The 18,869-nt window shown below is 34.7% G+C and overlaps 2 protein-coding genes across 2 annotated transcripts in view; one reads left to right on the top strand and one right to left on the bottom strand.

The window, feature by feature from the left end:
- The window catches only part of uzip (unzipped), a 57,033-nt gene extending 47,624 nt beyond the window's left edge, over positions 1-9,409 (bottom strand). The window contains exon 1 of the mRNA XM_065346812.1: positions 9,081-9,409. The gene's annotated coding sequence lies outside the window, so the exon portion shown is untranslated. The remainder of the gene's footprint in view (positions 1-9,080) is intronic.
- Positions 1-18,869, top strand: part of Miga (mitoguardin) — an 80,959-nt gene that overhangs the window by 49,361 nt on the left and 12,729 nt on the right. The window contains exons 4-5 of the mRNA XM_065346811.1: positions 14,369-14,556; positions 18,213-18,322. Coding sequence (XP_065202883.1) covers positions 14,369-14,556; positions 18,213-18,322 — 298 coding nt within the window. The remainder of the gene's footprint in view (positions 1-14,368; positions 14,557-18,212; positions 18,323-18,869) is intronic.

Here is an 18,869-nt window from a genome sequence, read left to right as displayed (position 1 = left end):
CTTCAGTTGATAAAAATGAAACACATTACCTCACATTTTCAATTCTTTTCTCAAAATTTGGGGGCTGGGGAGGCATTGAGGAGTCGAATCTAAAAAATACCAGGATATTCGAACTCAAAACCCTCGAAAACCTGAGAAATGATTCGCCATCTGTGTTTTTAAATGTTTTGGTAAGTATTTCAGGCAACGAGGAAGAGGGGATTTGCAGAGGTCAGATCCAGAAAATAACTCGATATTCGAACTTAGCACCTTCAAAATAAAGCTACAATTAGGCGACCTTACTTCTGATTTTTTTTTGAATTTTTGTAAAAATTCAAGACTCTTCAGCCTTTTTGAGGAATTGAGATCAAGCCTAAAATGCTTTTGATTTGCTCTACGTCAAAGCAGTTCTGAGATAGGTATGAGCTTTTATTTGTAGTCAGTTTCACAAGAAATCTTGGATGGATGAAAATTACTAACCTTCCCCTTAACCATTTGGGGAGAGGGGGGGGGGTCAGATAGCCAGATCAAAAAATAAATCTATATATTCGGAGTCATCGTCATGCAATCAAATCAATAAGTATAATTATGTACCTACATATTTATTTTCAATTTTTCCTAAAATTTTGTACAGAAAGGTGGTGATGGAGTGGAGGACCATTTATGCGTTCTAGGTTCATTAGGATCCTATTTTGAAAATAAGTTGACTGAAAAGAAAGTACACTAAACTCACCATGGCAGTTTTTCAAATTTTTAAATTTTAGCTACAGAGAAGCGAATCTGTTAAGGAGCCCACCTTTGATTTGAATGAGACCACAATTTTTGTTTGAGCATGAATTCAGAAATAGATAAGTTTAAGTGTATGTTGGGAAAATCGCCATGTTGCCAAATTTGTGTTCCATTTTCAAATATTGGCAACGTCGCATTTTCTTTAAAAAGTGATTAAACATGGTATGATTGGGAACTGGAAAGAAATATTGAGTTTTTAATCCCAAATCTCCCTCAATAAAATCATGCAGTTCATTGATTTGATCATCGTTGCCAAATTCATTGCGATTCTATCAGTAGGTATTTGCCTATTTGGCAACGCCACATCTTCAAAATTCAAGAGTGGCTGACTCTTACAAAAAACTGTATTTCTTGATTCTTGGGATTTTCAATTTTTCAAATACCCAGATGGAAAATTTTCATGTTGCCAAATCTAGTTTTATATTTAATTATTGGCAACATCGCGTTTTTTTAAAGAAATTGTTCATTTATGAGTTGAAAAGCGTTCTGAATTTCTGTGAAGATAGTCCCAAAGTTTATGCTACGTCAGCTAAGAGAAAAAATATAAAATCATGGGGAGTTCGCAGTGATTTTTTTCAACCCCCTTTCCCCTCACCCCAATCTCATGATCTCCGAAAAATATTGAATTCCAAATAATTAGTCAACGTTTTTTTCTCATTTCTGATAGAAAAAATGATAAATTGACGAAACTTTGAGTTTAGGGATCCCAAAATGATTCAGATTGGCTAAAGAATGATATTTCCATCAAATTTTGCATTTCACGACAGATGATCCTATAAAACTGATCATTAAAGATCAAAGTGGAAATAGGTAGATGGAAGATGCATCTTCAAAGGTACGAACATCCTCTCAACATTTTGAAATAATCGAAGTATCTTTTTTCAACGAATAATTAGACCTATTTAAAATTCGAAACAAACCGTCGAAACAATTCAAACGGTTCATTTCACGATTCGAGCATTGAGGCAGCGAAACGGTAAACATTGACGGAATCAAGCTACTCAATCAAGCATATTTCAACATCCCCGGCTGGCAATGACGTAGGTAAAACACCACGCAAACCCATAAATCTTGGCGTTTTTCGCACAAATTCTACGGAAAAATTCTCAGCATCGTTGCTTATCTAGCTTCAAGTATACCTATAGTAATCCTACTCGAAGATGCACACATGACAGCGACAGTCAGTCGTCTATGGCAGTCTATTTATCTTTCATGTGTACATTGTTCATCTCAACACTCGTGTATCTTGCGTAGTACCCGCATCGCCATCAACATTGTCAATGAGGCTCTTGATATCGTCATTCTTTCACGGATGTCATACTCATTTGGCAGAAATCAGTTCCTCCAGACGACCCGGCAAGTTCTCATGGCACAGGTATACGCGAAAAAAAGCACCCAACTCGAGCAGACTTAACATATCCGCGAGATGAAAATAAAAACTCGTGTGATTCTGGTATTTTATATACTTAATCGTTAAAATACTGAGATAATTCGCGCTCGGCAAAGCCGGTAATTAGTTCAGGATGTTTGTAATCGTTTGTGAAACGTTACGGTAGGGCGGTCTTGTTTTTTTTTTTTTTAACGTATTGTGTATGATACTAGCTCTTGTTGTATCTAGTTTTGTACAAGTACAATAATACACCGGCTGCGGCTACTAAAACGAATAATGATCTGCTTCGAGTATCTTTATAGGTGAAGAACGGATACCGAAAAAGATGGACACAGAACCGAAACGAATTTCAAATTTGCATTGGTTCTGTGTCGGTCGGTGTCCAGTACTGTACTTGCAACTGGAACGGCTCATTAAAGATGGTAATGATGACCTTGGTAAATTTGAATACCCCTATCGAGTCACCCACACATGAAAATACTTCAATTACCTCCCACATTTTGTTTACCTTTCGGGAACTGGTTTTTGGAATTTAAGATGGGTCGTTGCGCGTTGCCCGAGCCCGGTGTGAAAATACTCCACCGGCACCGTTTACAAATTATAGTTTACATTTTGGTTTAAATCTTTTAACGAGTCGAATTTTTTTTCTCCAGCGAGAACGAGCTCGGAGCTTGGCCGCACCGGGCGGGCGTTTTTCACTGTCAAAGACGTCTCGCGCGTCCGGTAACAACGCGGTAACCGGTTCCACGCGGTAGTTCCGCTGCGCATGCGTATAAGATACTATGTATTTGGGAACCGGTGCGATTTGACCACCATAACGCGCGCGAAATGATGTATCGTTACGATTAGCTCGATTGGTCATCGAGGTCTTCTACGTGCGTATTTCCGAACCTTTTTTTTTTCAACTCTGGTTCTCTCTTTCTGTATTTAGATCTGTGAGAGTACGTCATACAGGTAGATATACTATAAACCAGGAGACGTGGATGGTGGGTGTATCGTGACTAATCGTTTCATCTCGTTGGAAAAAATGACCCAAGGCTACTCTTGTGTGTACCGTTTCGTCATTGTGAGCTTTCCTTTTTTTTTTTTCATTTTCAAGTTCTATTTTAATTGTACTCTGTGTACCTTCTCTAGGGATCTAGACTACATGTAATATATTGTCTGGCTAGAGTAGAGTTGATTAATGAAAAGACTTCTTTTTAATCGATAACACAACCGTATTGAAAAATTACTCTACACGTGACAATGTCGTTGTGATTTCTAACCTGTATTATTACGATAGGTATACAGGTACCTCATGTGCGTAAAAAAAAGTCACACAGGAGCGTTTTACAAAATAGAGGGTTAATTTCGTGGAAAAAAATGCCCGCGCAGCCGGCATCTCAATTACCAGCAGTAGGTACAATTCGCTGATGGTGATGGTTTTAATTTGGAAAATTATATGTGATTGTTAACGGTTACCAGTGTTACGTTCTAATGGTCGGCGTTAATCGATAAACCGTCGAATCGTCGATTTTACCGCAGTATTCGGAACGTGCTTTATTTTTTCGCGCAGCAAACATATAGCAAATGAGGATCACCCTATACCGCCAAGGGCATTTTTTCGTACTTATTACGCATTTAGCGGATTTTTCCAGCATCGAGCTTCGAGCTGTCGCATATCATAAACATCTGGTCTAGTTTATACTATTAATTAACTACATGGATGACGGCGACGTCTCTCTGTACCCTTCCCCGAACCCTTGCTCTTGGTCCAGAGAGCATCGCAACTATAGAGCTACCATTACCTCGAGCTCGAGGGCACCGCTCGCGCTCGTAGCGTAAAATCGGCCAGAATTTACAAATCATGAACACACCTTTGAAATACGATAACTTGTAATTATTTTTTTTGGCCCCGCGTTAATGGTCCGTTTACACCGTGTTCACGAGATTACGAGTAAACAATAGATTGAACCGTTTACGCCGTATTAGATACCTCATACTTAACGTATACCGAGAGAAGTTTTTCAATTCCAAACATCTCGACGATTTGAGCTCCATACGTGTTCTCGCGATGAAGTGGGTATTTTGCGTGCCTTAAAAAAAATCTCGCTGCTCTTTTGATCCACACCCGTGCCACATGATCTTGCCCTCGAGTGTTTATCCATCTTATATGCAGCATCACATCACGAAGATGTACGCGTTCATGTTCGATTTATATATCAGATAGTGGTACCGTTGACCTTTGGACAGATGTACTACGACGACTGGAATGCATTTGCAGGTAGTTCGATAGATGATGGGTTAATTAATACCGTATTACGGTAGAATTTGCGTGTTTGTTTATCGTTAAGTGCTCCCGAGTCGTGTACTGTTTGATTATTCCGATCCTCGAGTCCGGATTCCCTGATCTGGTACAATACGTAGGTACAGACAGGTTGGCAGGGGCTGGGTTTCGTGTTGTTGTGGTGTTCGTGGTGATGATGAGGTGACGAGGCGATGATGGAATTCTTTTGAGAGGAAAGAATGAAGTTGTAGAATGAGGGGGTGGTTAGGAGTTGAAGTCGTTGGAATAATGGGATGATTTCAAGAAATCTCTTCATCTAGTCAAATTTGAATAAAATTTCAATAAATGCTGAGAAAATGTCGAGAATTCTTGAAATCAAATTTTTTGCTATCTAAGTTCATTTTTTCGGTTTTTTGTTGAATTTTTGAAAATTTTTAGAAGTATCAATTTTGAAAAATCGTATTCGTTTCAAATAAAAATATTGGCGAGTTGTTTCATACTTGATTTCGAACACTCCCCTCCCCCTCCTTCTCCAGAATACGCACGTTTTGGAGACATTCTGTACTCTAAAGCCTCCCACAGTCTGAATTTTTTTGGAAAAATTTTCTCGTTTTTCTCAAAGGCTCCCAAATCAACTACGATAAATAAAGGTTTAGTTTAGAGAATTAACTTCCTTCTGTGATCCATTTTTTTCCGAACCAAAATCTCACTGTTTTAATTTATTCATTCCATCCTTCCAATCGCGAATTAATTCGTGAATTGATTTCAAATCTTAGCTCTTCTCTGTTGAAACGAAATTATAATTTTACCCTCGTAATGAAATTGAAATAATTTACACGTTTTTCTTATATTCTTCTATCAATATTTGGCAATCTGTTCTTTTCTAGCAGTATTAATCGTTGTTTTGCCCCTTCATGTAGTCAAGACAGCGATTTTTTTCAATTCAAATTTCTGTCAGCACTGACGATAATCTTTTTATCGTCTCCTTTCGGCAGTAGGGACAATGATCTCCCTCTTTTCTTTGAACTTACAAAACGGTTTTGTATTAAGACGATCTACTTTACTGTTTGACGATTTCCTGCACCCCTTTTTTCTATAATCTACCAAAGAACCACCCTTATTAGTCATTTGCCCTTTTCCGTCCTTTTTTTTTTGACAATTTCTAAATGTTTACAGGGTGAAATTTCGGAGAATTGCACGCAAAAAAAAAAAAAGAAAAAGAACGAAAAATATTACGTATTTCAAGTTATAATTAGATCAGATTGAAATTAAACCTTTTCAGATAAAAAAGTGTAAAGATGAACTTGAAAAAATTCATCATTGTTGCAGATCAAAAAAATTAGATTTTCTCAAATTTAAAAAAAAAAGTAAAATTTTACAATTGGCAATTTCCTCGTTTTTTTCATTTCCGTGATGTTTTTCTCCTACGTATTTTTCTCAACCTGTACACTTTCTTAATGAGTTTTGTACTGAAGCCTTAAAATATTAAATTAACAAGGGAAGAAATAAGTTTCATCATTTTTTTGCTTTTCTGTTTCACATTTTTCGATTCAGACGTCTAAATTCGATATTTCGCCGTGCAATTTCTTGATCAAAATGGAATAAAATGGAGTAAAAAATGAACGAATTTCAAAAAATGTTTTCTAAATTCTCAAAATTAATTTTTTTGACCTTTTCACAACACGACGTTTTTCCTTTATAATTTTTCAATTTTTTCAAGTTTAAAAGATATTTTGTACATTTTCAAAAATTAAATTTCTTGACGTTTTGTCGACCTTTTTCTTTCGCTATTTTCCACTTTTGTAGACTTCTCTCCCCCCTTCTCGTCCACAAAATCAAATTGAACAAAAGGGCATGTTTACTATATTTTCAAAATTAAATTCATTTCTTGACCTTTTTTCGATCTTTTTCCTTCACAATTTTTCAACTTTGTGAACCTCTTCCTTACCTCCCTTCCCCTTTCAAAAAATCAAATTTGTGCAATAAAATTGTTTGATTTTTTCTTGACCTTTTTTCCTTCCAATTTTTCAGTTTTGTGAATTCCTCTATTTCAAATTGAAAAAGAAATCCAATTTTTTTTTGAACGAAAAGAAATACAATATACTACCAAGTATATAGTATTTTGATGAAGAAATCATTTTAATTTTCCATTTCATTGAATTTCGGTACAATTTATCAACGTTTCTTGCTGCTTTTTGACCCAAAATTTGATTTTTTCAACCTTTTCGGGAAAACGTTTTACTTTTGTTGTACTCTGATATTAAATTTTTAGAAAAGTAGTTGCAAACAGTGGCGTAGCCAAGGGGGGGCAAAGGGGGCCATGCCCCCCCCCTTGCGAGCGAAAATTTGAAAGAAAACATGCAAAAATGGACTTTTTGTGTTGTTCGGACCCATTTTTTCTAAAAAATTTCGCGCTCGCTTCGCTCGAGCAGTAATTTTGCCTTCATTTTCACGAAATCACCACACATAACAATAGGTTTCCAGAAAATAACCCCTCATTTCGATTTTTCATGCCTAAAAATCTGGTTTTGCCCCCTCCTTGAGAAAATCCTGGCAACGCCACTGGTTGCAAATGACAAAAAAATCATAAGTACCTATTTTCAACGCCCTGAAAACTTGAGAAAGGTTTAAAAATAGACCCATTTTACAGTAGGAATTACATTTCAACCGTTTCTCAAGCAACAAAAACCACGAAATCGTTGAATAATGAATAAACGTCCCCTCGTTAATATCTAACGTGATGCAAATCGCGTATGATGCAATAAACAGACTTCTTTGGAAATGAAATTTAATTCCTTAGAACCTACAAAATTTAAAATTTTGATGAGATGAATACTTTTAACTAGAAATTTGACCTGGGTAGGTGGGTACGTAGCCTTATTTTTGGAGCTATTTACTTCGAATTTTAATCTAGAATTTCAAGGTTTTTTTTTTTTTACATTTTCCCCTCTTTTTCGTCAGATGAAATAAAAGCAAGAGGTTTATCGCTGAATATTTTCAAGGAAAGATGTAGAGGCGATTCTATTTTACTCTCGGATCGATGTATTTTCAACATTATCGAGTTATTTGTGCAAATACGTGCTATTTTCGAACGAATTCTTCGAATCGTAGGTACATACTTTGAAATTCCTAAACATCGAAATAAAATTCTAAAAACTGCATCCGTCGTAACTTGAAAAAAATCCACGTGAGATAAGACCAAGACGTATGGTTACTTAGACTTACTATAGAGAAACACTACAGAATCAAGTTCATGGCAACACCAGCGAAATTCTCAACGCTGCCATTCACGATTACACCGAAATTTTCACCTCAACGTGAGTGTTAAATTACAGACCAGAGGTGCTGTCATCTCAAAACGTGGTTTTGAATTAATTAAAGTCGATCAGCTCTCGTGCTTGGGTTCATATTACTACGAAGAAACCAACTCGGACCACGATGTAGATACAGGGTGTAGAAGAAAAAAAAACCTCGTGTAACACGCCATGTTCTCTCCTCTCAATTCTCATTCATTCAGTATAATAATATTTATAACTCGCGATACCTTCCTTCATTACCTATTCCGGTGGGTATGTAATACTTTTGATAAAGGATTAGGGAACCCAATATGGCCAACAGTATAGGAATTTTCGCACCAATAGCATAATTTTAGACTATTATTGGAAAATTTTAATCTGATATTCCGCACGACCAGTACGGTAGAGATATTTTCGTCAATTGTGGTATTTTCAGTTCGGTTATCATCGTTGTTTATGAAACATTCCCAAGATAGCCATTATTCGTAATATTTTTTATCATAACTAGCTATTCAAAGAGCTGACTTTATGAGCACGTTTTATTCTCAAATATGCGCACAAATCTAATCGAGCTAACTTGATAGTAAAATAGGGATCCCAAACTTCTCTATTTCTGTATGATGAGGTAACTGGTGACTGTTGTGAGTATTTTCTCAGAAATATACCTAGTACCTACTTAAGGAACGATTCATTCAACAAATGATTTGTGTAAAAAGAGGCATCTGCAATTCTACGTACATTAATTGTATAGTTTTGTTTCCATTATTTATATTACGTCATTTCGGAACCAGTTTAGTACTTGGAATCGGTATGCTTGTAATTTATTTAATCGCGGCATTTAGCACGAATTTTCAGCCAACCGGTTTGCAAATGAGTTTCATTTTTTTAAATTAGAAAAAAATTTGCAAGTTCCGTCCGGTTTTCGAGTTATCTATATTAGAATGTGAGAAAAATTCGTCGCGAAATTACTCGCCTGATTACGTAATAATAAAAATAGTGCATTTTAGCGATGATAATATTGTTGTTAGGATTATGCGTAGATATTTTTACATAAATCGATCGTCGTTTTGGTGCATTTTTACATAACAGTTCGCCGGTTTTTATGCATCTAGAAAGGGCATACAATATCTAAGAAGGGTAGAAATAGCCACGAGCACGAGTATAATGGATAGTGCAGTCTCCCTTTCTATGTATAATACAAAATATACACAAGAACCGTTTTTAATATTAACAAAAATAATGTTTCGCGTATCACCACCGGCAACCATGCGTAGTTTGGCGGGAATTCGGCCTTTTGGCTCGTGTGCGATGCAAACGTTGCAAAAAAAATTAACGAATAAAATTTCTTTATCAAACTCACCTAAAATTAATAAATATTATCATTAAACGAAGCACTGAATCCCACCACACTGGGTTTATAACATCACAGAACTTTTCAAATTGAATTAAAAAATATAATTTTTTTTTCGTTTAATGTCGGTATTTGAGAAAAATACCGACACACGCACACAAAAATGCTAGTTTGAAAAAAATCACTGATGATTTATCGTTTAAACTACAACAACGTGATATAGTAAAAATTAGAAAATAAAAACGTATTTTATTACGTTATCTCACACCCGGCCACAATAACGCAGAATTTTTCAATCCAATATCACTACAACAATAAGACTGAAGCAAAGAAAATCAAACTTGTTTTACTGCGTCTCTTTGAATTGCCTGCTCTTTGAAATCGTCAGTGTTGCCGGCCTCATGCAGGGAAAAAGTCATTAGGATGCGTTTTTCTCGACGTTTTACGTAAGTTCAACTTCCAAGCGCCACCTCGCGAATTTGTGATCGCTTATTTGGTGATTTGAAGTACGTACAAGGTACCTACAAGGTTATTAATTTGGCAAATTAATTTTTTCCGTCGTGGTTCCTCTAATCCTATTCGAACAATACCGGTGTCAGAATTTTTCATGTTTATTTATGCGATGGCGATTAATGACTCGATTTTTATTCAGTCATGGTGTACGTTAAGTTTATTTTTGATGATTTGATTTGTGTGACCTGTTCCGAAATATTTGAGGAGTGGTGAGAAATCGTGATCTTATAGAATTGGAGGAGGGAGAAAGCGAGAGAATTTTTAGGTGGAGTTTTTTTTTCCTAAAAATTGCGATACTTTTTTTAATCTGGATATAAATTCAGAATTAACTGAATTATAATGAGTAGATTTTTTTCGAATGACAGTCGTGTTTTTTAGGCTTCTGAAATATGAATATTCAAGGTGAAAAATTTCATTTATTTTAAAAGAACGCGAATTTCTCCGACATTAATAAAGAGTGACTCGAAAAATCCATAATACTAATTTAGCTTCGTTTATAATGTTGTTAGGTATCAGCTGAATAAAATTTCCTACACCCACACGAGTATACTTATTATTACTTAGTAAGTTCTGTACGATTACGAACATACCGTGATAAATTTATTACCCGATTCAATAATACATAATTGCAAAATACAGCGTAAAATTATTTTTCTGTCCATTTTATTACTGTTATGTTGACATATTGTCCTCTTTCGACACGTCTATAAGGTAGATGGTGGGCTGGTAAATCTGAAATTATTGGAAAAATAACCTAAAAAATAGAGTCGACTGATTATAAACTGGTGTGGAAAATTTCACACATTTATTATTTCGTACCTACATGTAATTTGGTGTGAGAAGAAAGGGGTACATTGATTACTTATCAAAGCAAGTTTTTTTACGCCCATAACATTCATAAAATATGCTAGAGGCAGAGGACGTCGCTAGAATAGAGAAAAACGAAAGGAGGGGGGCGATGAAGAGTACAATTGGGCTTGGAATTTGAAAAGGCTAAATTTTTTAGTCATTCCTTTAGTTTTTTCTCAAATTTTGTAATATCTAATAAGTGATGGTACACTTTTGATTTCACTGGGCACGAAAGGACGAGGGGAGAAAAATTTGACAGCAGCATGGACTATTGAATGAGGGAGTGAATTTTGGCCATTTATTGAACTTTTAAAGGAATCCCTGGACTCTAGAATCTTCGAATAGGAACAGTGGCGTAGCCAGGATTTTCTCAAGGAGGGGGCAAAACCAGATTTTTAGGCATGAAAAATCGAAATGAGGGGTAATTTTCTGGAAATCTATTGTAATGTGTGGTGATTTCATGAAAATGAAGGCAAAATTACTGCTCGAGCGAAGCGAGAGCGAAAATTTTTGGAAAAAATGGGTCCAAACAGTGAAAAAACGTCCATTTTTGCATATTTTCTTTCAAATTTTCGCTCGCAAGGGGGGGCCATGGCCCCCTTCGCCCCCCCCCTTGGCTACGCCACTGAATAGGAAGAAATTGGTAGGTCGAAAGAGGACCTCAAAAATCCCTCACCTTCTAATTTTTAGCTACTGAAATTGATTTTCCTATTTTTGGCGAATTCATCTATTTTATGCTAAAATTTGAAAAAAAATCAATATAAATGTATCTACTTGATGTTTTTATTTAAAAATAAATTTAAAAAAATCATTTGGGTACAAAATTATTAGAAAAATTCATTCTTAATTTCACTAATAATTTTTTTCTTAAAATGAATCAACTTTTTTCAGCTGAAAATGGAAGATGATTGTTGGGGGGGGGGGGCTGGCTAAGTTTTGTACCATTAGGAGATTCTTAAGTCAAGGAGTTCCCTTGTTATAGAATTCCAATTTTTCGCTCAATTTTGAAATTTTTTCTCAAGCATCCTTCTTAGCTGACATCTTGTTTGTGATGAAGTTTATGGTTATTTTCCTAAACTTGACATATCTTTTTTATTTAGAATTTTTACTGTTCATTTTTATTTAGCTTATATATGTAATTTTTTTTTTATTTCAAAATTTAGGTAACTAGGTACCTACTTTTAATTTAAAGTTTTTTTGAATTTTTAAAATTTAGTAACCATGTCTTCTCGTTTGTGAGCTTTGTGCTTTGTGATCAGAATTTTTTCGAAAATCTTCTCAACAATTCAAAATCTATTCTGATAAGTGATTTTTTAAATGTGAATGCAATTTTTTTTCGCCTAGAAAAAGCTAATCATGCTCAACAGGTGAGAAATTTTATGTTTTACAATTTTGTTTTCCTTCATTTTTCAATCAAAACCCTTTGTTTTCTTCGACAATTGATTTTTTGTGATGAAATACTTGAAAATTATTTAAATTTATATGATAACAAATCGACTTTTTGGAGGAAAACTGAGGGTGCTGCCATAATGATCTGGGTAAAATATAAAATTGTGGGGCTCAAAATTTCCCATTCGATGAGTGTGGTCCATTTCATCTGAGAGGGTTTATTATTGAGAAATTTTGAGCTGAAGTGGAACAAATCAATTTGAATTGATTGCTCGTGATGATAGAATTAAAATGTTTTCAATTTTGAATTCATAAATTTTTTTTGCCTGTTTTGAAATAAACATTGATTTTTTTTCAGAAAGAGCCCCCCTAAATGTCCCCCGTCCTCTCGACATTTTCAAAATTGGGGGAGTTTGGGGAGATTGAGTGCTGGAATCTGAAAAATAAATAGGTCATAAATAAGTTTGATCTGAATTTTTTCTACTTTTTCTTTAGAATTGGGAGTAGGAGGAGCACCGAAATGACTGCTCTAAAAATGAACAAATATTTATCATTTTTTTAAATATTTTGACCATAATTAGGAATACTGCTTGGTTGAGAGGGGGAGGGGGTTGATAGAGTTGGATCAAAAAATTAAGCCGATATACTCGAACTCAGTGTTATCAAATTATTAACAGTCACTTTAAACCAGCACTTTACTTTCATTTTTTTTTTTAAATTTTGAATCAAAATTGAGAGTTTTTGTCCTCTTTAGAGGTACATATTGAAATGCTAATTTTGAAAATGAGTTGGGTAGTTGAAAATTTGATAACAGGGGATTCATTCTGAGCTGTTATTGTCATAGTTTTGAGGTTTTCAAATTATGAGTAGGTATCGGTTTCTAATCTCCCTCTGATTCTCTTCAAAATTCCGAAAAATCATATTTGCTTGCTCAAAGCTTAACCAGACTGGAGATATGAGCCTCCAGAATTTGGATATATGTACTTCGCAAGATAAATGGCGAATGCATGAAAAATCTACCCCATCTCCCCGCAATCTTTTGGGGGATAGAACAGAAACAGATTTGGTTATTTTACTGGATCATGGGAGAGATCTTGTAAAAATAATTTGAGTAAAATTGGCGAAACTGACTTCATTTTTGATCGAGTTGATGTGGAATAGGTCTATAAAACTTTTGCAATTTACAATTTCATAATTATTTCATTCTTCAAGCTGAATATTTTTATTTTTCAAGTAGTTATTAATATTTCAAAATTTGTTCCTCGATTCAAGATTTTAAAATCAGAGTAGGAGGGGAGAAGGGTAACAGCCCATAATATTGAAACAACTACCACTTACTCAGCTTTTCATCAACAGACGATCAAGGAGTATGCTTCAATCTTCTGTAGGCAATTTTTGATAGGTTTAAATTTTAATTTTTTCCAAAATTACCGCTTCTAACGAAGAAAACATTTTTTAATCGACCTGGTACGTAAAATGACGAATAAAAAACACCATTTTAAAACACGATAACATCCCCCCTTTAAATAATTCATATTTTTCGAGTTTCAAACGCGCGTAAAAATTTCCCTGAAAAATCTTTCTATTACGTCTGAAAAAAAAAATCAAAAGAGCATGAAATTCAGTCATAAAAACTAACGATGGTAATTCGACGTAGTCATAGAAAAAAAAGTACAATCTCTCGGGATAGCAAAAAAACAAGATACCTGCAGCGAAAGAAAAAAAAATCGTACCTTATATTTTTTCGGTCATAAAATTCGACCCATTTTGTTACATTTGTAAATTTTAACAACTCTCTTACACGTATAATGCTTATAAAACTTTTATCGGTAGGTATTCGAATAAAATTGGCGCCTAGTTTTCTGTCGAAGAAGAAATCAATCATTTCTAACCTTGAAATTTAGTCTCGGCGCGATGAAAATTTCATCGAATAGGCAACACTGATCGGAGTGTTTTATTTTCCCGCCATATACGTTACAAGCTGCCGGTTAGTGCCATTCAATATAATTTCATCCCTCTTGCTTGGTACATATGAAAGTAATATGTAATATGTGATTTTATATTCACCCTTCTCGACGATACTATACGTAGCTAGAGGAATATACAGAGAAAGAGAGAAAGAAAAACATTCATTTCCTCTATATCGAGCGAGCGTAGATATATGTATGGAGTAGGTACGTTTACCTGGGTATAATCGTATAATTAAGTTTATTTGATTTTTTTTTCCATCGCAGAGGTCCGTATTTCGCGTTAAGGAAGCTTTACAAGGGGTTTTGCACGTGCTTTCGTCAAGCCTGTGGGATTATGAAATGTACTGTTGGCGGTTTTATAAATGCCAATGCAAGGTTTACCCCTCTCGACCCTGCGAGAATGTGTGTTTAGCAATATAACGTATAGGTATAGGTACGGGTATATTGTTGCGTAAACTCGTAATTACGGCGCCTTTGTGATTTTTCTCATATCGGAATAACATATAGTTATAATAAGGAAAGGAGTTTGACCTGAATTGCAGAGCCTAACATGCGGAAATGTTTTTTCAATTTCAGGAATGGAAGCTTTGGAAATGAGCATCACGTATTGGGAAGATGCCATGTCAGCGTATGCGCGAAATAACGCCACCGATTCATTGGCAATAACTAACGAAGAAGAATCCGAATTCTGCAAAGAACTTCAGAGGTTGTTGGACTCGGCGTATAAACTCCAAGACGAATGCGAGTTGCTTTTCCTGGATCAGGTATGTCGATGGCATGGCGTTAAATTCGCATACTCGTGAAACTGAAGGCGGAAACTTTGAATATTTTAGTTGAACTACGTACGCGAAAGTGACGTTTGAAAAGTAAAAATGAATTATTTTTTCAATATTCGAGTTGCCCTGAAGGGAAAGAGTAACCCTTCTTTAATGTGGTACTGACGATGGAGTGTCTTTATTGTATGCTTTGTTAGCATTTTGAAAATCTTCGTGCCACTTGTTCTCAACTCATTTGCGAAAGAGAGACAGAGAAGAGGGAAGTGAAAGAGGTAATAATGACTTGGGGGAAAGCAAAGAAGGCAGCTCATTTCATTTTCGGTAATCGGAAAACACATTACAACGTATGTATTGAAAATTAAAAGTTTGAGTGAATCTGACCAGAATGGTACAAAAGGAAGGGGAAAAGAAATTAAAATCGGTGTAATTTCATGTGGATTATTTTTTGCTGATTATGAATCAAGTATCTGAGAATTTTGAACAGATCCCGAGTACGAATGCTACTACGAGCGACTTTGAAATTTTGATTGCCTTTCAGAGTAATTTTGAATAAATTTCTTGAAGATTATACTAGATTAATCAGATCGGTCGATTTTACTTTCAATTTCGATCCTTTTTGAAATTATTTGTGTGATTTTTGACAGTGGAATATCCAGGTTGAAAGCGTGTATGGGTTTATAATTTTATTTATGGCCGTAGGGAGGGGGTGGGGCAAAACCAGACTTCTAGGAATTGAAGGTAATTTTCGAGGGTAAAAAAATACTTCAAAAAACGAAATGATCATCACTACCTATTACATATAAGTTTTATGTATTTTGAATTTTCACCGGTAATATGAGTGGAAGGGGTGGGGGGGGGTGAGCTGGAAAACCCATACTCCACTGGATTTTGAACCAATTTTCAGACAGTTTTGGTGAAATTCATTGTTTTTCTTTGTTAGGGAGGGGAGGGGTATGGTGAATGATCGGTAGAGAACAGGTCCAGCATTTTCGAGTGATTTCTTCATTTTGAATTAATTTTAATGCATTTCTCAACTTTAAATGTTTTCAAGTCAATTGCCAATTTTTTTCACATGATTTTTTTCAGTGAAGATTTCCATAAGTATTTCTATTTTTCGATTTTAAATTGATTTTTGAAGGATGTTTCTATAATTTAGAATAAAGTAGGCAGTTTTGAAAAAAAAATTCAACTATTTTCGTAGGATTTTTGTATACCTATTCTATTCGATTTCAGGATAATTTTCTGATGAAAGAAGCTTTACAACTACTTATTAAGCCACGATCGAGCTAAAATTTGAGAGTATGTCATGTTCTCTCACATTACAGAACCAAATTTTGAGCCACCAAAATTCGATTTTTGACCAATTTTTGAAATTAGTGAAATGGCTTACTGACATTTCTGACAAATCCAATTTGCTCTTTTCATATTTAAGTATATTAGGAAAGAGGGTAAATTGCCATTATTGTCTCCATACCCCTCTTTGGAGCAGGTAGAACGGGGGTTTTCAGCACTTAAATTACCTAATTGACAGTAGTCTCAAAAATGTTTTTCAAAAATTTCGAGCTTTTTTTGAAGTCTAATTTTGAAACTATAATTTGAAAATTTGAAAATTTAAAAAAAAATAATCCAAAAAATTTGAATTTTTTGAGAAATTAACTTTTTATTATGGGATTCCTAAAACCAATGGAGAGGGGGTACAGAGCCCTAAAATGTTAATTAAAATGTAAAAAAATGTCAAATATTGAGTGCTGAACTCGAATATCAATTCATTTTTCTGATTTGACCCCTTCGACGCGACGCCTTCATTGACCCCCAGAATTTCCATAAAATTGATGAAATCGAGTAAAGTATGGTTAATCAGGTTTTTAGGAGCTTATCAGCTTGGTTCTTTAATTCGGTTTGTGTGATGTTCAAATTTTGACTCTTCCAGGATACTGAACAAATAATGTAATTTTCGAATTAAGTATTTTTGATTAATCTTGTATGTGTAGAAAATGCTATAAATTGATTCCATTGGCTTTTTCAATAGTTTTGGAACATTGCATTATTTAAATTTGAAAGTTAGATAGGTGCGAAAAAAGTGATGAATATTTGATAAAATATCTCAAAATTTCAGAAAAATGGAAAAATACGTAGATTTTTAAAAATTGTCAACAAATTGATCCAATGTTGTCGAAAAGTATGGGTAAAAATTACAAGAAGTATCATAAAAGCTGTAAAATGAGCGTAAAAAGTAACTGAAAATTGCCAAAAATTGATGACATTTTTTTAAAAGTGAGGTAAAATTGGCAACAATTATTTGGAATATCATCCAAAGTAGATGAAGTACTTACTTCAAAATTTGTGAAAAAAATGTTGCAAGAATCAACAGTAAGTAAATGTCGTTTAATGAAGCAAACGTGAAGCAAAAAAAATGATTCGCACGACTTATTCAGTTTTCAGGAAATTTTCAGTCTCAATTATGGTGTTGGACGGTGAACCAAATTAACAAAATAAGTTAATATTCGTGTAAGTACGTACAGTGCTCTCAAAAAATTGAACAATATGTGATTTTTTTTAAATTTACATTTTGACCAAAATGTTAGGGCTCTATATCTACACCCTCAATGGTTTTGGGAATACCATCACGAAAAATCTTTGCTTCGTGGAGTTTTTTCTTTAATTTTTAAATTATAGCTCCGAAATTTTGCTAGTTCTTTTTTTTTTTGTGTGTGTTTATAATTACAAGATGTAAGTTGGACTTTAAAAAATCTCAACTTTGAACTTGTGAAATTTTTGGCAAATATTTTTCAAATTAGGTACTGTTAATTGGTCTTGAGATACTGAAAACAGAGTTTCACCTAGTTGCACCTTGCACCAATCTCAAGTAATTAAAGTTCAAAGTTGGGCATTATGATGAAAAATTTCAATTTCAAAAAAAATAAATAAATAAAAATAAACCTCTCGCCACCTGCCTCAAGAGTGATTGGGAGCCAATGATCACGATTTTTTTCCTAATTGAGTATATTAAGGAACATACAAAAAAATGTTGAGCGAAATCGGAGGGGATAAACTCAAAATCTGGCTGATTTGACGTATGGAATGACCCATCTATGTACGAGTACATTCTTCGAAGAATAATTCAAGAGATGGATTTTTTCATTTTTCCTTCTGTATGTCTTGTTTAATTCTAATGAGTAAGTATTTCGAATCAGGAGCTTTTCGAACTTAGGAAGGGAGAGGGGAGAGGGACAATACCTGAAATTTAATTGAAGTCCAACCTACTTTCAATTTTTTGCAGTGCTCTTCATTTCATTCATTTACAGAACCATACCGTACGTATAATTACAATCGATATATTTGCCACCCATTGTCAAAAGTCTCTCAGGGGTGTAAATCTTACCCATAAACCAACTGTTTTTCTCAATTACCCTGAAGTGTGCCGTTCTGTCCGGGTATAGGGCGACACAGGAGGCAGAGTTGGTAGGTATATTACCAAGGGTTACATGAGGTCGTAACATAATAACGTGTTTCAAAAAATATACAAGTACGAGTACACTTGCGAGTTGCGGGAAATTAATCTCTCAGAGTTGTTATGACATCCACATGCGAGCGGTATTTAAAAAAAATATATATGAAATTTTTAATTAATTTTTTTGTTGCAGAGATCTGTCCTATTCCGGCCTGGCGGCTCGACTAGGTTTGATTCGGAATGCGAAGGCGGCCGCAGTGAGTTTTCACCCGCTGAGTCGTTTGTTTCCGCTCAAGATGACGGGTAATAAATGTTTCTTATTTTATTGGAATTTTTATTAAAAGTTATTTTATTACCGTTCAGAGTCTTTGAGGTTTTAATTATTACCATTCGAGTCGAGTCGAATTAAGCGTACGGTTTTTTCTTCGCCTTTAAAACGATTGCAGTCTCGACGAGGTGTTGCTTTATCTTGATAAAACGTAAACATTGTATTTTGTGCGTCAGAATCATTTGTCAAAATAATCCCAACGTCGTTGGTATTCGCAACTCGTGCCTTTATATTAAGTTTTTTTTCGGGTCTGTTTACGTCACGAGGAATTGATAACTAGAAAGAAAAATACCTCCGGTGATCTAGTTTTCGTTTTTTTTTGCAACTTTTAATATCGTCGCTGAAATTCATTTCAACTTTAATGAAAATTTTATGAATACTTTTATCGTTTTTAATTACTATTCGGAGAAATTACATTTCGTACGAATTTGTCGTCCGTTCTAGCTCAGTTTAGTTATAGGTTGAAAATCATCGCTTCGTGCGGAAATCTACTATGGTTTAATTGAATCATTTCCTCCTTTA

Source organism: Planococcus citri, chromosome 1, assembly GCF_950023065.1.
Source record: "Planococcus citri chromosome 1, ihPlaCitr1.1, whole genome shotgun sequence".
In the NCBI taxonomy this organism is placed as follows: domain Eukaryota; kingdom Metazoa; phylum Arthropoda; class Insecta; order Hemiptera; family Pseudococcidae; genus Planococcus; species Planococcus citri.
Note: the sequence above shows the minus strand (reverse complement) of the source record. Positions and strands in the feature narration are given on the sequence as shown.